Here is a 21,858-nt window from a genome sequence, read left to right as displayed (position 1 = left end):
CAAGATCGGACTGCGCTGCCAGCGGGGTGGGGCTTTGGGCAAGTCCTTCCGTTTCATTTCCATTCCTTTGGTTTCATTTTTTTCTTTTGTAAAATGAGCCTGTGTTATGAGTCTGCACAGGAGCGATGGCGTAGACGTTGCTCTGCCTCTCAGTACTTAGCTGCAGGCAGGTGTGGAAAAGAGGGCCCATCTGCTGGACTCCATGGTGGGCTAGTATAACAGAGGGCTTCCCTTTATGCAGCACTGATGGCTTACTGGAGAATTGCTTCAGGGTTTCAAAGAAACTATTGCTGTTCTGTACTGTACGAGAAGAAAATCTAGATGACTACCTGGAATCCAGGTAATTTTTAGGCCTCTGATTTATGGCCAGAGACCAGAGACATCCTTCATGCTCTGGTTGTGGTTCCAAAGCTGATTACTTTGATATTAATTTCACTCTTGTATCTTTACAGGGAAACTTTATGGTGATGTTCCTTTTATAGAAGAAAGACACAGACATCGGTATGAGGTATGGTCTACACACTGAATTACTGTGGAATGTAGATGCTTAGCTCGAGGAACTCCAGTGATTACAGGCCGACCTCTGGAAAAGGTGTCCAGCTCGGTGGTACCCATCAGGCTCAGGGGCGTCATGCCAAATTTACCAGAGGAAGTGAATCGGGCTGGGGACACTCTGTCCTTCTTGGCTTTTCAAAGGCAAAATCTTTACATATCTGTACACAGGACACATCAGGGTTCTAGGTTACCCTAACTGTTGTCTCCTAGACCAAGATAAGGGCATCATCCTTATCCTTAACCCCTGCCGTTTATTTTGGCGGGTTTGGGGAAAGGGAACTTACATCTTCTGAATCATATGCCTCTCGGGATAAGGGTGCATCTCTGACTATCACATAATGGATTCTTCATTTGGGAACCTCTTCAGAAGTCTACATTGAGCATGAGGCTTAGTGTCACATGATTAATAAGAGTCATTGTTGAGATTGTCACATGAGAAGCATAGGTTCCTCAAAATGCAGACTGTCTCTATCAGGATTATCGAAGTATCAATTATGATGCTTTTGGTTAGGAAGGATCAAAATCCCTGCTCACTGTTCACTCAAACCAGCCTCAACAATAAGGAAATCTGTTATATCAGGTAATAGGTAGTTCAAAGGCTGGGTAGGCTCCAGGCATGGTATGATCAGGGCTTCTACTATTTCTGGGATTCTCCTGGCCTTACCTTTTTCTGTGTGTTTGCCTCACCCTTAGGCTGGTCTCCCCCCTAGTTGCGAGACGGTTACCAGCAGCAGCTGAGGCAACATGCATCTCTCTTAGACGTGGAAGTTGTTCTTCAGTCTGATTGGATCAGTATAGATTACCGGCCCACCTGTGATGAACTACTAATCACCGCAAGGGCAAAGCTAAACCAGGGTTAAACCTGGGTTCTTGCATCATTCATCAGCCAACAAGGATGGGTTCATCATGTTTGGCTTAGACTAGTCAGGGCCAACTTCTAGAATGGGGGAGATGGAGTTCCATGGGTCCTGTGGGGGTGGCGTAGATGCCGGCAAAAGTCCAGGGTTCTGTTTGGAGGGAGGACCAATGCGAATCAATGTTGGGTAGGCTACCAACAGTGTCACTACAATTAGGGAACAATTTGCTGAGTATAGGCCATTTTTGGTCCTCTTTGCATTGGGAACTGGCCATCCATTCCTTCATACTTATTTTGTATCTGATATGCACTGGAGATGGAAGGGGAAAAGACACGCACAGTCTCTCTCCTGTCAGGGAGCTTACATTCTAATGGACAGGACAAAAAATAAGATAACAGATAACATAAGTACAGATGAAATCAGATATCAAACAAGGTACTTCTATCTAGAATGTATAAAGAATTCTTACAACTGAATATTAAATAATGGCAAAGATTCTGAAAAGACATCTCTCCAAAAAAAGATACACAAATGGCCAATAAACAAATGAAAAGCTGTTCAACATCATTTGTCATCAGGGAAATGCAAATCAAAACCACAAAGTGGGGGCGCCTGGATAGCGCAGTCGTTAAGCATCTGCCTTCGGCTCAGGGCGTGATCCCGGCGTTCCGGGATCAAGTCCCACATCGGGCTCCTCCGCTGGGAGCCTGCTTCTTCCTCTCCCACTCCCCCTGCTTGTGTTCCCTCTCTCGCTGGCTGTCTCTCTGTCACATAAATAAATAAAATCTTTAAAAAAAAACAAAAACAAAAACACAAAGTGATACCACCTCATACCCACTAGAATGGTTGCAAACAAAAGACAGGTAATAGGGGCGCCTGGGTGGCTCAGTTAAGTGTCTGCCTTCAGCTCAGGTCATGATCCCAGGGTCCTGGGATGGAGCCCCCGCGTTGGACTCCCTGCTCAGTGGGGAGTCTGCTTCTCCCTCTGCCTGCTGCTCTCCCTGCTTGTGCTCTCTCTCTCTCTGTTAAATAAATAAAATCTTAAAAAAAAAAAGACACATAATAACAAGTGTTGGTGAGGACACACTGTTGGTAGGAATGTAAAATGGTGTGACCACTTTGGAAAAACATCTGGCTGTTTCTCAAAAAGTTAAACACAGAGTTATCATATGACCTGATAATTCCATCCTTACATATATAACCGAAGAGAAACGAAAAGTGCATGCACACAACAAATTGTATACAAACGGTCAAAGCAAGCGTTATCCATAATATGTAATAAAAAAGGTAGAAACACCCTAAATGTCCATCAACTGAGGAATGGGTAAATGAAATATGATCTATCCATACGATGGAATTATTTGATAATAAAAGGAAATGAAATATTGATACATGCTACTATAGACACGAACCTAAAACACAGGGTGCTTAGTGAAAGAAGCCAGTCACAAAAGACTACACACTGTATCGATCCATTAACATGAAATGCCCAGAACAGACAAATCTAAAGAGATAGAATGTAGATTAGTGGTTGCCTAGGGCTGGTGGGGAGGTGATGAGGGCATTAGGGGATGATGGTTAGAGGGGATAGGGCCTATTCTTGGATTGATTGTGGTGATGGCTGAGATCCTCTGTGAGTTGTACACTTTTAGTGGGTCAATTGTATGGTATGTGAACTATAGTTCAATAAAGCTGTTAAAAAAAAGGAAAAATAATTACAAATTTGAGAACTGGCCTAATGTTAAAAAATAAAATAAAAACATATGGGGTTAAGATTGAGGAGGACAGATGGAGCCCCACTTTGATTTTAGATGAGTTAGTGCTTTCTGTGAAGAAGAGGCTGGAAAGTTCGGGAAAGGACAGGGATGCGATGAATGAGGGAAGGGGCTGTGCACCAGGCCGTCGAGTTGTCATCTATAACCAATATTCTAGCAGAAAGATTGCTTCAAGCTTCTAATCCTTAGAGCTTGTATGTAACTATATGGGAAGAATGCATTGGGCTTAGTCACAAGGGCAATAAGATAGTTTCAATCCTCAAGCAGATTTGTGATTTGGGGAGAAACAGTTAATTACACATAACTCAAGGGAAGAAGCAAATATGGTGATGGCTATAAATAGCTAATCTCAAGGTTCCAAGTCGGAATACCTGTGTCACAGTCCTACTTTTTGAATCTCATCTTTGAGCAACAGAAGGTGGGCCTCTCAGGTTTAGGGGCTGTGATTAGACTTTTTCTCAGGTTCATCCTGAGTTTAAAAATAGGCTTTGGTGGGGCGCCTGGGTGGCACAGCGGTTAGGCGCCTGCCTTCGGCTCAGGGCGTGATCCCGGCGTTGTGGGATCGAGCCCCACATCGGGCTCCTCCGCTGTGAGCCTGCTTCTTCCTCTCCCACTCCCCCTGCTTGTGTTCCCTCTCTCGCTGGCTGTCTCTATCTCTGTCGAATAAATAAATAAAATCTTAAAAAAAAAAAAAGGCTTTGGAGGTGGGATATAGCAATTAACTACTAGTTAAGAGCATCACTGAAATGGAAAACCCAGCCAATTGATGGAGGACATTTTCATAAGTTGATATGTCTGTATGGCTCTGCTTCGCAGAGGCGCTTAATTTCTTGTTTTTCCAGGTGAACCCAAGCCTGATCAGTCAGTTGGAGCAGAATGACTTACGTTTTGTAGGTCAGGATGTCGATGGAGAGAGGATGGAAATCATTGAACTGGCAAGTAAGTGGGCTCTTTGTTTTTGAAAGTTTTCATGGTAACCTAATGTCTTTGTGTTGTTATGTATAAAGATATAATTTGTCGTTGTATGTGAAGCCATAACTTGAGACTCGTTTGCTCTCCTTCTTTTCCTCTCTTGAAATAAACATGCAACTAAATAGAAATAATATGACTAAACATAAAGTACACGAGAAAAACAGACCACTTATAATCCTAATCATTTTGGGGCCCACTAGTCTGAATCTACCAGAAAATGGTACACTGTTCCCAGTCTAACAGTTCTACTAGTAGTATGCTTCCTCGCCGTCCGTGCCCCCTTTCTGGGGCTTCTCCTGTTGCTAGCCTCTAGGTTAATTGCTCCGGGAAAGGCAGGTGGCCCACTGTTGAATAGCATTCTGCTTTCTCCCTCTTTTGAAGAAGAATGGCCCAGTGCCTTCCTCATTACTTGTGACTGGTTTTGACGTCTATTGTGTGTGGGGCTTGGCCCCTCATTCTACCTGGAGTCCACCTTTCCATCCCACTATGCTCCCTGGTCAAGTGTGGTCCAGTTGTTCAACTTTAGAACACTAGTCCCTGCACCCGCAGAAGTCCCTAGTGACACCAAACACTCCACAAAGGGATAGGAACTTCTGTCGAGGAAGACTGCTGAAGAAGTTGTTTGCGTGTGGGGGCTGGGACACCCTCAAGAGCCCAGGCACAAACCATACACCATTATTGATGAGACCGAGGACACTATTCTCATTCGGAGCTGCAAATACAGAGTAAGGCATGCTTACTTCTGATCCCAGCTCTTTCTCTAACATTACTTACCACCTGGCCCTTTACAGAAGTGTTTGCCAACCCCTGATGTAGACCCACACATTGAACTGACTTGAACTAACATGTTCAGGTGACTGCTTGACCTGTTTGTCTATCTGGATGTTCTCCTAGCACTTCCAGCTCAACGTATTTAAAACGAAGTTTACATGCTTTCCAAACTAGTTGTTCCTCCTGACTATTTCTGCGAAGGTATCCTCAGTCTCCTTGTTCAGGGCTTCTCACGCTCGCCACCGTTGGCGCTGGGGGGGTCGTTCTCTGTGGTGGGGGCGGGCCTGTGCAGTGTATGCTTGGCAGCATCCTGGCCTCTACCTACCGGATGCCAGTAGCATTGTCCCCACCTCCCAAAGTTGCAACACCACAAACCATCTCCAGACATTGCCAAATGTCCCTGAGGTTCACATTCCCTGGGTGGGAACCATCCAGTCCTAGACCATCAGGCTTAAAATTGGACTTACTAGTTCTTCTTCCCCTTTATACGCCCAGCTTGTAATCAGTTGTCAAGTCCTGTAGATTCTGTCTCTAGAAAGATCGAGATGGGATTGCATTCCCGTCCCTCTCACCCTCATCCCCAGCGCTTGGTGACTCCGACCCAGAGTCCTCCTAAAGCTCCTTCGTGCCTCCAGGCTCTCCCCTCTGCAGCACCTCCTATCGAGGACGGGGCTGAGTGTGCGGTGCATGTGACACGAATTTGGTGGATAAACCACACTCATTTATCAAACGCTTCTTTTGTACAGGATACTGTAAAAATGGTAACATGATTTCCTAGAAGCTACCTTCTCAACCTATCTTCTTTAGGCTACAGCTATTCTGGACTTACTCTTCTGAATTTCCTACTTCTTTTACCATCTGAGTCCACATCACCATCTTCTACTTCAAATGCCTTTTCTCTGTCCTTTCCTTTTCTGTCTTGAATCCGTTCAGGTACTTCAGGAGTCCCGAGCAGGGAGCAGAATTGAAGTTGGCGAGGGCCACTCTGAATGCAGGGACATGTTACCTGGACCCTCAAAGAAGGAAAGCAGTGGACACTGGTTGCACACTCACTAGATGCTTCTCCCTAGACCCCTTGCTAGGGACTCGGCGTGCCTTATGTAACTTACAAGACGGGCGATGTCATTCCCACTTTACAGAGATGTCCAGCTCATCACAGGTGGGGCTGGAGCCAAACCGGGTCCTGCTACCACCTTGGTAGATGTCACTGTTCCTCTTGTTTGCACGGGACATGCCAGCTAAGATTATCAGTCCGTGCCTGAAGTTTTCAATTAGAACCTGAGGATGTATTTCCTGTAGTCTTTCTGATGGAAATGCCCATCATTGACAATTTTTATAGTGTGGATCACTGGTCGGGTTTGAAGTCTCTTAAATCTTTCTGGCGTGTGAGAGGGCAGAGAATTTCTTAAGCAGATTACTGTTTGTTTACTTCATTCAAGTACTTACTTTCTTTTAAGTCTCCTGGGTCTCATTATTGTGAGCAAATACTTAGATGCCTCTTTTATCGCACGGATTTAGATTCCCATTGACACTTTCAAATTTCATGTGTGTTGGAAAGGAAATGAGAGACGCTGTAAAATCCTGCCATTTTTTTTTAAATGCAAGGAAATTCATTTTATTAAGGAAAATTCCCCGGAAGATTCTGATCTCAGCTACCCCTTAGGAGCATTTCCGTGAATCTCTACGTTTCCTAAAGGAGTTCTAAAAGGAACAACAAAGTTTGAGATTAGTATAATGTCCGGAATGTGATTGAAAGCAATTAAGAGCATTATTTAAAAGATACTTTATCTGACTGATAGAACACCATCAAAATAAAAACTTTTTCATTTCTTTCCTCATATCGGCATAGGGGATTTTTTTGGAGAAAGTGATTCAGAACAGTGGGCCACTCATTCAAATATTTTGCCCCTGGCCATGACACGATTCATTGCGTAGCTTCTGTCTGCAGTTGTACAAAAGCACAATTACTGTCTGTGTCTTTCAAAGACATCCCTAGATGCTGTGCTGTAGGATTCATTGCATCTTAAATTTAAAGCTACATTGCTTAATTTCTTTTCTAAGAGCGGATGATTTCTTTTCTTCTTTTCTTGAGGGGACACATTCCCGGGAGAAGGTGGCATTCTCCTCACCAAGCTTTCACACCTGAGTGTCCCTCTCATTCAAGGAGGCTTCTTGCTAGATGTGATGTACAGGATTTGTACACTGGATTTTTCTGGACTCAGAGCTGTCCAGTGAAACTTGCTGCAACGATGGATTATTCTGCCCTGTTCAATATGGTAGCCACTGGCCGTGTGTGGCTATTGAACACTTGATATGTGCTCAATTAAGTTGAATGAATTGAAATAGCCACATGTGGCTAAGAACTACCATTTTGTATAGCAAAGCTTTCAATGATAACCTTACAAGAGTGGACATTTCTGTTCAGTCATCATTTCCTTACTATTGTAGTAGGAGCTTTGGTCTCCAGTGGTAAGTGATGGGGATCTGTGATTTTGAATTCCACACTAGATTTTTAGATCATTTGGTAAAGCATCTTAGTGAAAGCTTTAGGTTGCATTTACCCCCCCTATAAAACTTATATTCTGTGATCTTCGGTTTGGTATACATAGCAATTAAGATGATTTTTAAAGAAGGGAATACAGCACCAACCGTGCTCTGTACTATAGTAATTATGGGATTACACAGTTGCCTGATTTCTAATCAGAAGTTGCTTCTGATCTGGGGGGAAAAAAGAACATAGTTTTTGAGAGTTCTGATTGGGGGAAGGAATTTGCACTCCTGTAAAAATTTCTACCCAGTTTTGGATATGTTGTGCATTAAATGTTTTCCAATCCAAAAGGGGATTTGTGTGTTTAAAAGTAGCTGGGTAAAGCTACTTTTCTGTTCCTATTCCATCTAGGAGAACTTGAATTGCTCCTGTAGGAGCTTTTTACAACCCTCAATTTTAAAATTGCTTAATTTCCCCCCGATAATGTAAATCACATAGGCTCCTGGAAAAGTTTCACACAGTAGGAATAAGTATATGGAAGAAAATAAAAGCATCTGGACCTCTGACCCCCTGGAGCCATAACCACCATTAACATGTTGAAAGGCCATCCCTTTATCACTCTGAGACTCTCCCTTACAGACGATAATTTGGCAGAGGCCGAAATAGGGGTGCCAGTAGAGTTTTGTGGTGCCACCTCTGATTAATATCCAACCTAAAGCTTTTCCCTTGGGAACAGAAACGACCTTGTAGGAAATGGCCAGAGGCCAGCTAAGAGACAGAATGCCCTATGGCTAGCCTCTAGTGTGAGGGATACCTTGGGAATGGAGCCAACATACGTCTAGGAAGGGCCTTCGAGAAGCAGGCAGCCTTTGGGCAAAACAAAATGCATCTTGCCATTCAAAAATGTTGCTTAATTTTGCTCCCTCTAACACCTTGCACAGATAAAAGGCCAGATCGCTTATTAAGCGAGATGTGTTTTGCCGTTTGAAATTCTACCGTGAAGATGATTCATGAGAGTAGCTGTCAGTGATGGTAACAGGTTAATTGTCTCACCATTTGATGTGTTTTCTTATTCAAAGATAAGACCTTTAAAGCAGCTCTAGTGTTTGTCTGCTTCAGTCACATCATGATTATTCTCATTTCAGATCACCCCTATTTTGTTGGTGTCCAATTCCATCCTGAGTTTTCTTCTAGGCCGATGAAGCCTTCCCCTCCATACCTGGGCCTATTACTTGCTGCAACCGGGAGCCTGCATGCCTACTTGCAACAGGGATGCAAGCTGTCTTCAAGGTAACCAGCTCACTGCTCTCAGCACCAACCCAAGCTGTGCTTATATCAACGTTTTAGGATTCTCGTGAAATTTAGTATCATTACAGGACTTTTTTAAAGTGAAGAGTAATTTTTTTTCTTTCTTAATGATCCTGATTTGTTTTCTCCGAATGAAAATGATCTCTTCACATCTATGGCAGTAACATGTCAGCTTTCCGAGTCATGCTGATGCTGGCTATATTTTAGAAGTTTCTGTCATTTTGATAAGTGAAAAATGGGATTTGCTTTTGTTGACTCTCTGATTAATAAATATTTTGTACGTTTATTTGCTTTTTTAGGACTAGCCTGTTCATAGCCTCTGCTCTATTTTTCCTTTTGCTATTGTATCCTTTTTCTTACTGATTAGTAAGCTCTTTATATAGAAAGGACATTAATAATCCTTTGTTGGGTTGCAAATAATTTTTCAAAGTGGGTTTGTCTTTTAAGTTGTTAATGATAGTTCCCATTTTCCCTATTTATTTATTTCCCTATTTATTTTTATTTATTTTTAAAGATTTTATTTATTTATTTGACAGAGAGGGAGACAGCCAGCGAGAGAGGGAACACAAGCAGGGGGAGTGGGAGAGGAAGAAGCAGGCTTCCAGCGGAGAAGCCTGACGTGGGGCTCGATCCCAGAACGCCGGGATCATGCCGTGAGCCGAAGGCAGACGCTTAACGACTGAGCCACCCAGGCGCCCCTTCCCTATAGAGTTTTAAAGAAGTACTTTATATAGTCTTTACATAGTCTTTATTTATGGTTTTTTTTTTAAGATTTTATTTTTCAGTAATCTCTACACCTAATCTGGGGCTCAAACTCACAACCCTGAGGTCAAGAGTTGCACTCGCCACCGGTTGAGCCAGCCAGGCGCCCCCATTTATGTATTTTTAAAGTTTATGTGGTCAGATCTTTAACTTTTATGGATTCTGCCTTTAGTATCATGCCTAAAATCTTTCTTTCCCTATCAAAAATATTATATAAAAAATGGCCCATTTGTTTTCCGTTAGCACTCTTATGGTTTCAGTTTTATAGTTTAAATCTGTAACCTACACGTACTTGATAATTGGTGTGGTGTGTAAGGTAGGATCTGCACCCCCCCCCCCATGGTTAGTAGGTTGAGTAGTTCAGATTTGTTGTAAGGATTTCTGTTTTGTTCCACTGATGGTTTCCTCTCTTATTTCTGAACCCTTACCACTCTTTTCATTATCATAGCATTGCTGTAAATCAATCCCTTATCTACCCTATACCCATTATTATTTAACTTTTTTTTTTTTTTTAAGATTTTATTTATTTATGTGATAGAGAGACAGCCAGTGAGAGAGGGAACACAGCAGGGGGAGTGGGAGAGGAAGAAGCAGGCTCATAGCAGAGGAGCCCGATGTGGGACTCGATCCCGGTACGCCGGGATCACGCCCTGAGCCGAAGGCAGACGCTTTAACGACTGCGCTACCCAGGCGCCCCTATTATTTAACTTTTAAAAAAATATATTTTGCTATTCTTCCGGATGAATTATACAACGATTTTTTAAATTATGTTCAAATCCCTCCTAAGGGATTTTTTTTAAAGTATTTTTATTTATTTATTTTTGCAAGAAAGGCAGGGAGGAAGGGAGCTAGAACGAGTGGGGATCAGGGGGTGGAGGGGCAGAGAGAGAAGCAGGCTCCCTCATGAGCAGGGAGCCTGACGTGGGATTCGATCCTGGGACCCTGGGATCATGACCTGAGCTGAAGGCAGACGCTTAACCGACTGAGCCACCCAGGCACACTCCCTTGGGGATTTTCATTCAAATTTCTTTACATTTAAATATTAGTTTGGGGGAAATTTATATCTTTACTTCTTCTCATGCAAGAATATTGGATGCAATAACTTTAAAAGTAGACAGAACTAGCCAGAATCACAGAGGGGTTAGGAAGGGTTATTAGCCCAGTGATCGGATACGTCATTTAGAAGATTACCTTTGCGGGGGCGCCTGGGTGGCACAGCGGTTAAGCGGCTGCCTTCGGCTCAGGGCGTGATCCTGGCGTTATGGGATCGAGCCCCACATCAGGCTCCTCTGCTATGAGCCTGCTTCTTCCTCTCCCATTCCCCCTGCTTGTGTTCCCTTTCTCGCTGCCTGTCTCTGTCTCTGTCAAATAAATAAATAAAATCTTAAAAAAAAAAAAAAGATTACCTTTGCGGACCCTCATCCTAGCAAATAACCCTCGTGATGTTGCAGTCGAGAGCTGCCAGGATCGGTGTGTGGTGTGTGTGCGTGTGCTTGTGTTACACAAGCCTGCTTATTTGTGACATTACTTGCTAGGAGAAGCTCACAGCTGTCCCTCATTTCTTGTGCCCATGTTTTCAAATGGGAACAGCTCTACATATTTCCATGTCGGGTGTCTTACTGAATGAATGACGACTTCTTGCACCCTTGAACCAGTGCACTGGTTTTCCTGTGCCCTGCGGAGCCGCAGTCTGGGCTGCGACGAGGAGCAGGCCGCGGGGGCCCCAGGCTCTCCCCTACTTTGGCGGAGCAGCGGCACTGTACCAGGCCCACGTGGTGTGGTTCTGCACGAGGTTGCATGTGAAGAGAGCCTCCCATGTTCTGACACTGCACGGCTAACGCAGCAGATTGCAAATGCCAGTGTGGTCCCATGTCGCATGTGTGCTGTGACCCTTTTCAGCCACTTTATAGTCTCCATTGTTTCAGGTGCTCCCATGTAAGAGGAGGGTGACAGCGGAGGAAGTTAGATGGCTAAGAGAAATAATTCACGCCAAACTGCCTGGCTGTTTGCAAGCAACGGCTAAGCACGAGTGTTCTCTAATTTGTTTCTGGGTAAAGCTTGCCAGCAGTTTCGGAGAAAAATGGTTGCTTGCTAGCGACTCCTGAGCAAGACTCGGTATGTCTCGAGGAGAAGGCAAGACTTCTTAATATAATTCTGATGCTAGTATTGGAATTACAGCCGACTAGCAGGCTTCCGTGGTAGTCAGAGAATTCCCACGTATCAGCCGTAAACCGGTGCATTTCCTAAGGGCAGCCGGCACCTTATTTATCTTGATCTCCCTGGCTCCCTAGTGCACGGGGTTGGTTAGTACCCACGAAAGTAATAACGATAGGTAGCAGGGGAGGATGGATATAGTCTAGACTAATTTTGATACCTCGTGGGGGGTTTTCCAATTAAGATCAGTGACCATGAGTTAACGCAGTGACAGACACCCAGATTCCAGAGGAACCTCGCACTTCAACTCCTCTCTGCCCGGCTCCGTGGCGTTAGGGAATGATGAAAAGCAAACGACTGCTTTGATGGCCAGGCTCTAATGTGAGCCGAGTTGGTACTGTATTTCTGTCAAACAAGATTACTGTCTGTAATCAACCATAAACAAATGTAACAAGGAATATGAACACCATCATAATGACTTCCTTTCCCAGAAATTGGCTGACGGTATGTAATTATATGGCACATGTGCAGCTGACATCTTTAAGCCCAGACTATAAAAATCTTTGGCTTTGAGCGAGTACACCTGAACTATAACCTCCGCGTTCTGCCCTGTGGCGGACCGTTATTTTTTAGTGCCTGGGAGGTTGCGGTGAGAATATTGTTTGGGGATCTAGAGCTGGTGAGCTGAATTCGTGGCTACTCTGCTGTCTGTAGAGTGGCAGCAGTTATGAGGACCAATTCAACCTGGTTTTTGACTTGTAGTGTTCTGTTCAAGAGGCATACCAGTTTTAGGATAGTATTTTTTAGGTTTTTATAAGCTTCTCAAAAGTATATGCAAAATCAAACTGAAAGGCTTTGTTTTGGGCATCCCCCCAGGATGACCCACACGTTTGATGATTCACTAGAAGGAAATCAGAATATGGTTGTACTCATGGTTAAAACTCACTTCGGTGACAGAGGACGCAGACATAGCTGGCTCAGTAAGAGAAACAGACGTAAGTGGGGTGTGGAGAAACCTGTTTGCGGGTTTCCTATGCCCCCTCCCTTCCATGAGAGGTCACACAGAGCTCACCTTCCCTTTGGCAGTGAACATGCAGCAACATGTGTGTGATGTTTGTGCTCCGAGGAGCCCATTTGAGACCCGGAGTTTAGGGTTTTTACTGGGCTGGTTGCGTAGACGTTCCCTACCTAGCAACCACTCAAATTCCAGACTCTCAGAAGGAAAGCAAGCATTCACCATAAATCACATCAGCCTACACCCAGTGACATGACCTTATCAGTTAGTAACGGAGAACACATTCTGAAAGCCAAGTTCTGGAGTCGTCCCCCCCCTGCCTCCCACCCCCCCCTGCAAGCAAGCCCTTCTAATGATAGCAGCCTCACGCCTGCTGTGTTAACTCTTTTTTTGCACAAGTCTGATAAGCCAGTTTTAGAAAAAACAAATCCAATGGGAAATTATTGTAATTCCCTGCTGAGATCTCTCCTCTGTTGTCTAAACATAATCTGTCCCATGTACAAAAGGTGACCACACATTTGCCTGGTTTTGCTGGCATATCATGTAATAGGACCAGAGTGTTTCATGTGTATGAAGACAGTTTTAGAGGCCTTATACTAAATAGCCTATACAAAGGTGCTTGTAATTGGGAGTTCTTTAGTATCTAGAAAGAAAGCATATCATCTCTGTTCCGAATTGCATTTTTAAGCAACTGGAAACAGAAGAGAGATCGAAGTCTAAAGTGGTTCAGAGGTTATTTTCCAGCATGTGGCTCTCTGGGGCTGCCCTGCAGGGCTCTTAGGCTCACTCACTACATACCAAGTTGAGAAACCTCTTCCAATTTGAATGATGCTGCCATTTATCACGCCCGTGTGTCAGGTCAGAGTAAAACTCTCATGCTTACACAGTGCTCGTTCCATGTTGGAAAGCAAGAACTTAGATGGGGCTGTCAGCAGTTCACAGACACGCAGCTCTTGGAGGTAACATGCCCTTAAAGTATAAAACCTGAATCTTAAGACATTTGAGCAGCACTGTATTCTAGGTTTTAGGATCCTGAATTCCATGCCTCCACCCAACATATCCTACCTTTTGTGTAGAGAAATCGTCTTCTTTGGCAAAACAGGAAGTGGTCTGGTACAGAAACAACAGGAGGGAGATTACTCAGTGAGTCCCTATATTTGCTTGACTTTTTCAGACCAAACTCAAAAGTTGAAACTACTGTATAATCAAAGGGCCCTTAAAGGAAGTTCACGGCCAGAGCCAGGTCTTTCCATTTCCTGATACCGTGTGCTCCTAGGATCTGACTGCATTTGCTCCTTCATGCTTATCCTTCTCTCTCCATTTGAACCGCTGAATCCTGGCAGCGGTCAGGGGGAGAAGGCCCCCATTTGCATTCACCATCGTCTCTAGTCTCTCGTCCGTGACTCTCTTCTGGGTTTCCTTCTAAGTGACACACTGGCTTCCAGCTTGGGAAGATTTTGTTTTCTGTTGACTTCTAGATGTAGCATGACAGAAAATTTTGAAAATAGAAAAAAAGGACCCATAAACCCACCAGCCTAACACACTGTGCTCATTTTTGAATGTTTCCTTCCATCTTTATATCCATATAGGACTTATTTCATGGTTATAATCACTGTTCTGTGACCTCGCTCTTCTCTGCATCAGTTTCTTTATAAAAGGGGCATGGTAATGGTACCCCTTTGACATGGTACCCACTTAATGAAGATTAAGTTTCATAGTAAATGTAAAGCACCTAGCACAGTGTCTTTCTATGGTGGGAGATTACATGGAAATTATTATTATTTTTTATAGTAAGCTCTACACATAACGTGGGGCCTGAACTCACAACCCCGAGATCAAGAGTCACACACTGTACCGACTAAGCCAGCTAGGTGCCCCTAAATGGGAATTATTATTATTAATTTTACTTTAGTTCTGGTCTTCTTCATTTCCTGCCTACCACAAAGTTTCCTGCCTGGGCTCTATGCCTCCAGCTTTCCTCTTCTCAATCCATCTTCCTACATTATTTTGGAGTTTAAAACTCTCAGTGGCTTCCCTTGACTTGGAGAATAAAATGCGCACAAATCTGTAGGGAACAGCTTGTAGTCCCTTGATCCCCCTAGAAGCTTTTAATGCCTTTGCCTCAGCTCACACCACTTTCGTGGCCCTTGGTTTACATTCCTGAGCTGCCTCGTGTTAGGATGCGTGGGCATGGGAGGTGGGCGTGGCGTCTCTATTGATTGTGGAGTGTGCATTTCTCCCTCTAAGGCATACTTATCCCCCCTTGAGTACCTCTTTCTCTTTGTCTAAGAGGATAAGATACTCTTTTCCCGCTGCATGAATCGGCTGCGCATTTTCCGGCACTATTTTAAACTTGCAGTCACCTTGCCTATTTTTTTTTTTTAACCTGTGGGCTGCATGGTTGATGTTGCCTTTGCCAAGGGCCATTCTTGCAATATATGGTGTCTAGGGGCCGAGGGCTGGCCACCCCGAGATGGGCCGGTTTAGCATAAAGATTATTTCAAGTTTGAAGGGGTTTAGGACAGGTCTCCTCAAAGTAGGCCACTTTGGCACGTGAACTGTTTTGAGCTGAAGGCAATCAAGACCCTGCGGGCTCAAGAGAAACTTTTGTCCCTCCAATTTTCTCCTGTTAGTCTGTCTCACATCACTTTGATTCTTAGTCCAGCTAGGAATACCTTAAAGGGGACAGGAAATTCTTGCTCCCTGGCAGGTGCAAATAGCTTGTTTCTTTGGGGACAGTGTGGACGAATAGAGCAGGTATTATGGATTTGAGATGGTGCTTTGGAAATTTTAAACTGATATAAAAATACTGCTTTTTCCCCTTTGTTACATTTCAAGCAGAAGTGAATTGGAAAAAAAAAAAGATTCTTTTTTAACAGTGTTTTAAACACCTTTTAAAACAGCGCCGCCCCCTCCGCCCCCATTGTTTGTCACCAACTCCATACCTTGAGACTTTTTTTGGTAAAGTGCTGCTAGTAAACCACATTTGAGTACACCTTCCCTTAGGGATTAAATGTTGATTAAAAGGTGCTCTTTATTGATGGTGGTTCACTGCAGTGGTGATGATATGGTGCCAGCCAGGAATGGAGTTAATAGTGATAGAGACTACTGTGCTTTTAATGCCCTGCTGGGGTCGTATTCTACCATTTACTATTCAGTGCAAAACTCATCAAAGCATACTAAGTTTTTATTCCATTGCTCTTACATTTTATGGCTTCCAGGGGCTCTTTGAAAAGGAAGTAAGTATAGCAGTAACAATGCTTTGGAGAAAACTGTGTGCATGGCAACCTGTTTTAAAACATGCTTTTTCCACATGAAACGGATTTTGATACAAAGTATTGTGGGAACTCGTGCATGCTGGGAACCCTAAGTCGGCCATCACAATTTTTTAAAATTCCAACCACCTCTTTCTGTTAATGGAGAAGAAGTGGTTTAATGGCTGTGCCTGGGGTGACATAAAAAGTGGGATATATGAGGCATTACTGTATCTTGTCCTAGGGCCTTGGAATATACGTTTTCTTATATTGGGAATTTACTAGGAACCAGGAATCTCTGACAAACAAAGGACTATGACAAACCTTTTGTTTGTCAAAGAACCACACGTCGATTGTTGCCTTCAAATCTCCTAAGTCAAGCTAGTGTTGTAAGGGTAGAAATTCCCATGAGTCACTGCTGGTGATTTTGATTTTGTCTTGTAAAAAACAATATAGGGGGCATCTGGCAGGCTCAGTCCGTAGAGCATGTGACTCTTGACCTTGGGGTTGTGGGTTCAGGCCCCACATTAGTTTGGAGCCTACTTAAAAAAAAAATAAATAATATATATATAATAAAATATAAATATAAAATATAATATATATATATATATATATTAAACCTTTTTTTACAAGAGTGCTTCCAGTATTTGGGGGGCACATGCATGCATGAGAGATATTTGCCACAATTTTAATTAAGTGTAGATAGCCAGACCTTAAAAAAAATTTTTTTAAGGAGTGACAAGGAGAACCATTGCATGGTGATTATGGTTTGTTGTTGCTGTTTCTTTCTTTTTTTTTTTTTAAAGATTTCATTTATTTGACAGGGATAGAGACAGCCAGCGAGAGAGGGAACACAAGCAGGGGGGAGTGGGAGAGGAAGAAGCAGGCTCCCAGCGGAGGAGCCCTATGCGGGGCTCGATCCCAGGATTCCGGGATCACGCCCTGAGCTGAAGGCAGACGGTTAAGGACTGCGTCGCCCAGGCGCCCCATGTTGTTGCTGTTTTTAATCATTATTCACATTATTCATTTGTTCTAAAATCAGTGCTGTCCAATAGAACTTTCTGCAATGATGGAAATGTTCTGTAATCTGCACTGCCCAGTATGACAGTCACCAGCCCCACATGACTATTTCTTGGGCAATTAGTTGGCTTGAGGGAGGAGAGATAAAGCAGATGCTGGCCACACCCTCGGAGTCACCCCTGCCGGTCAACAGCCACACCTTCAGAGCTACCTGAAGGGCTAACAGAACAGGAAAGGCCTAGCCGCGGAGCTGGCTCAGAAGCCTCAAGGGGACTTCCAAGAGCTGAGCATGAGCGCAAAAGGCGCAACTTGTACTTAAGGTCACAGCGAAAGCTCCTTAGAAACTCATAAATATACAATACATAAATAAATACAATTATAACGGAATGCATCATGAGTAAGTGCATGCGCAGAAGCCAAAATGTGATATAACCACCAGCTGTCAATCAAACATATCCGTCAAAGCCAAATTGAATGCAGAAAACAGGCTTAAAAGGCTGCAGCCAGAGCTTCTTGGGGCCATTGCCACTCTTGCTGTAGCAGTGGCCCGCTTTCGCTCTTGAAAGTGTACTCTACTTACCTACTTAATGAACTCTATCTCCCCATTCTGGTCTCGGGTTCCCAGTTCTTTGGTGCACTGGGGGCAAGAACTGAGCGAGCCGGTAACATATCGAGCACTTGAACTGCAGCTTACTTAATAGGTGTGAGTGAGACGTGGAATTTTCAATTCCATTCGGTTTTAATTGATTCAAGTGTAGATAGCGTCAGGCGGCTTGTGGCTACCATACCGAGCAGTGCGGGTTTAAAACTTCCCCTCCTCAAACAGATCAAGATGCACAAACATGGGGCTGTATTCTGTGGCACTTCATAAAGCTTAACACGTAAGACCTTAATATCTAATAATTTTCCCTACTGAGAAATGTGTGTGTGTGTGTGTGTACAGAGAAGATTATTTAAAAAGATGGGTTAGTCTTAAGATAGAGCTGAGATGTCGCGAATTAAGTGAAAATAGAGCCAGACAAGTATATCTCATGCCTTCTTTAAGTTTGTTCTGTGTGAAACTAAAACGAACCCCTAAGTCAGATGCAGCACAGGGTAGCGCTCACATTTTATTGAACGTGCGGGAGCCACTGCTGTTCTGTGTGTGGTGATGATCCGCATTTTATTTCTAGCACTTGTTTTTTGCTGGCACGTGGATGCCCTAAAATCAGCACGTTGAGCAGCAATGCCTATTTTAATGATTCTGTCCTCGAGTGCCGTGGTTTATTTCATTGTCCTACTTCTGGCCCCTGGTCCATAGGAAAGAACATCAGTGAACCCGCTCATTTGCCTTAGAAAGGAGTGACCTCAAGCCAAGTCTCCCTATGCCGTTTTTTTTTTAAAGATTTTATTTATTTATTCGACAGAGATAGAGACAGCCAGCGAGAGAGGGAACACAAGCAGGGGAGTGGGAGAGGAAGAAGCAGGCTCATAGCGGAGGAGCCTACACAAGCAGGGGAGTGGGAGAGGAAGAAGCAGGCTCATAGCGGAGGAGCCTGACGTGGGGCTTGATCCCATAACGCCGGGATCACGCCCTGAGCCGAAGGCAGATGCTTAACCGCTGTGCCACCCAGGCGCCCCCCCCCCCATGCCGTTTTGATGTGTTGTCAGAGTTTGGGGCAGCCAGCCATCGGAGAGAAAGGAGAGCAGAAACAGAAAGGTCTGCACATTACAGCACAGCTTAGACTTGAGCTTGTGGCCTGGGTCGGTGCGATGGGGATGCTGGCCCCACCTCGCGTGAGCTGTGTGCTGGGCGAATCACCTGAACACCTTAACCTTCATTTCTTCCCCCAGAGGAAGTTGAGTGCAACTTCCAATTCCCTTTTTGTCCCACAGAACCAGGAAGGATTCGACATTTGTGTAATGAGAGTGCATGGATAAGGAAGAACATATCACCTTTTGGGGGCAATTTAAAAAATACATATATTCTTTAGTTATTCCTGTATTTTCTTTATTGGAAACCCTTTTGTAACAGAAGTGATTTTCCTGCTCTAAAATCTAAGTAGGAGGTATCTTCTACTCGACTGTTTTGAGGATCTGTTGATTTATATGTTTATGTAACATATCTTGTCTTTTCTGCCCATTCTTAATCCTCTTCTATCTCCTCTCCATTCTCCAGCCCTGCCCCCACCTCCTTTCCAGTATTTTATTGAAAAGTCAGGGAAGAGAGTGAGGTTATCTTTTACATTTTTGTTGACGTATTTATTGATACTCGCTCAATAGAGTAAATCTTTGCTTCCTAACCTGTCAGCAGAGGGTTTCTTCTGTTGTTCCCTGTCCTCCTTTAAAAAAAAGGAAAAAAAAGTGGATTTTCACATGTTACGGAATTCACACTTCTATTTGCTATAAGTCACCATAAAGTTGGTCAAGGCTAGGAATGGGTCAGGCATAAAACACTTACTTCCTGGCAACGTCATCTCCATAGATCAGTAGAACTCCTGTGGAGTTGATCTACTTGCTGATTTATTTGGAACCGAGCAAGAGGAACCCTAACCTGAGCCATGGCTCAAAGCAAAACTCCAGTTGCAGGGCTATGTCATGGAGAAGGTGTACTTCTGAGGGAGCCCAACATGGCAGCATCTATGTCGCTCATTGGTCCTATTTTGAATACTACATGTGACTCGAGGTAGTCGGAGCATCCCATAAAGCTTCTAATATGAAAATAGCATAATTGTGCAAATTATTTCTCAAACCCTTGGGTGTATGAGAATGTTCGTTGGAAGGGAAAACTTTCATGCTGCTGGTCTATATTAGTGGTCTTCAGGAGATTATAAATTTAATCTCAATTGAATGCTTTTATAAATTTTCTGAATAAGTTACTTCCAATTTAGGATGAAAGCAGATGATCAGCTCCTTTGACAAAAGATCATCTTGTGTGGTTGGACTAACCTCTTTCCGCAATGACTAAAAAGTGGTAGTAGAATATCCCTTAGCATTTTCTCTGAGTGGAGATTAATTATGGAACATGTTTGGAATTGTAAATAGAATAGTTGTCCAGGGTGTTTTACACCTTGCTAAATTGGTTCCTCTTTTGATCAAGTGATAGATACAGCGATGCCAGTGATGACAGCTTTTCAGAGCCAAGAATAGCCGAGTTGGAAATAAGCTGAAACTAATACAGGACTTGGAATAATCAGGACTGCCTGAGAAGGTAAGATGGAAGCCTCAAGTATTCTCCGTTTGTCTTACAGACAAGCTGTTGTCCAAGGAGAAGGGAGCGTTATAGGACTTGCCTTGCAGGATTTTGCGCTCACGGGATGCTCCTATTTGCCTAGCCTAGGGAGCAAATAGGAGCATCCCCCCGCATAGTTAGGACAGACCTGACAGCCGATTGTGCTTTTGAGAAACTGGAATGCATCTGACAAAGCTCACAGTTAGAATGGGGAAAATGGAATGCCCCCGAGGGCAGGAATAAATATGTAAGTGCACCTCTAAATGTGTATCTGGAGGCTAGAGTGGTTAGAGTTGTCATAGTCAGCAAACTTGTTCTGTAAAGGGCCAGATAGTAAACATTTTAGGATCTGTGGGCCACGCAGTCTCTGTTGCAACTATTCTACTTTGCCATTATAGGGGGAAGGCAGGCGTAGACAGTACATAAATGAATGGGCATGGCTGTATCCCACTAAAACTGTATTTACAAAAGCAGTTTGCGGACCCCTGCTTTAGGTCATTCATGGAAAAGCAGATTTCCTTGGATTTGTATAAGATAAAATGGTGTTTTATTTCTTTGTAGGGAGATGCCAGAGACTGGCTGGGCTTCTGAGGGCAGCTTATTTTCCCCACGGCTCTTTCAGGCTTTATGAGGGAGGATAGCAGCCTGGATAACTTTATTAAATTCAAACTCAGAGGCTGATACTGCCTGGGATAATTCTAGTGTTATGGCAGGCCTTGAAGTGGATGAGCAGCTCTCTTTTCACAGGACAGCAGCTTCTGGAAAATGTGTGAAGAGTTAATTGCTGGAGTATGAGCTCTCTTCCTATCACTTAGAGGTAGGATATTCATGCTCACCAGGGAAAGCATATCTCTCTCTATTTCGGTTTGCCTCAAACATGGAGACCTTTAGGAGCAAACCAAAATGGTGCAAACACTAGCTGGAGGTACTTGAAAGACTTACATTATTCTGTTTCTGATGTTGCTAATACTTATATTCTTCTTCTTTTTTTTTAAGGCTCTCAAGTAACTGAAGGCGGGATGAAGCACTGTCTGAGGAAATCATCACATTCTTAAAGAATCACTCTATTTTCCACCAAACATGGATGTAAAGCCTCGAAGGGCGTCTAATAATAGATCAACCAGAACCAAAGGGCCACTTTCTTTTTCAGTCCAGAGATGGCCTCTGGTTCTCACAAATTTCTGTAGCTGATTAAACTTTTCCCGGCAACCTCATGGGGGAGAAAGTGTGTTTGTGTTTTGTCCGCCGTATGGTGATGTCCCGGCAGGGGGCAAGGATCTGGGTAACTGAACCTTCCCTGGGCTGTATGAGAGGGATGGCAGGGCACATGTGACAGTGAATTTTGAGTCAAAAAGGACTCGTTCTGTGACCTGGAGCTCAACCACAGATTTCTGTGCGGCCAAAGCTTCTTTCACTCTGTCACCCTGTTTATTTTTAGTTAAAATAAAATTAAACAAGTCCAAGACTGGGGGTGGCAAGTAAGACTCTCACCGCAGGCGGGCAGAATGTAAGGGGGCATTTAAAAAAAAAAAAAAATATATATATATATATATTCATTGAGGCGGAATTCACATAACATAGGATTAACCATTTTATTTTTTATTTTATTTTATTTTATTAGAATTAACCTTTTTATTTTTTGTTTTTTAAAAAGATTTTATTTATTTGAGAGAGACAGAGAGAGCATGGAGAAAGGGGCAGAGGGAGAGGGAGAAG

General features: G+C 43.6%; 1 protein-coding gene across 5 annotated transcripts in view; it reads left to right on the top strand.

Moving 5' to 3' along the window:
- CTPS2 (CTP synthase 2) overlaps positions 1–21,356 on the top strand; it is a 97,211-nt gene extending 75,855 nt beyond the window's left edge. For all 5 annotated transcript variants that reach the window (XM_048213588.2, XM_048213586.2, XM_048213587.2 and 2 more), the window contains 5 exons: positions 453–508; positions 4,030–4,126; positions 8,564–8,708; positions 20,011–20,121; positions 21,139–21,356. In XM_048213588.2, the coding sequence (XP_048069545.1) occupies positions 453–508; positions 4,030–4,126; positions 8,564–8,708; positions 20,011–20,080 (368 nt within the window). In that variant the 3' untranslated portion in view covers positions 20,081–20,121; positions 21,139–21,356. The remainder of the gene's footprint in view (positions 1–452; positions 509–4,029; positions 4,127–8,563; positions 8,709–20,010; positions 20,122–21,138) is intronic.
- Positions 21,357–21,858: the final 502 nt, after the last annotated feature.

The sequence above is a fragment of the Ursus arctos genome, chromosome X (genome assembly GCF_023065955.2).
Source record: "Ursus arctos isolate Adak ecotype North America chromosome X, UrsArc2.0, whole genome shotgun sequence".
Taxonomy (NCBI): domain Eukaryota; kingdom Metazoa; phylum Chordata; class Mammalia; order Carnivora; family Ursidae; genus Ursus; species Ursus arctos.
Note: the sequence above shows the minus strand (reverse complement) of the source record. Positions and strands in the feature narration are given on the sequence as shown.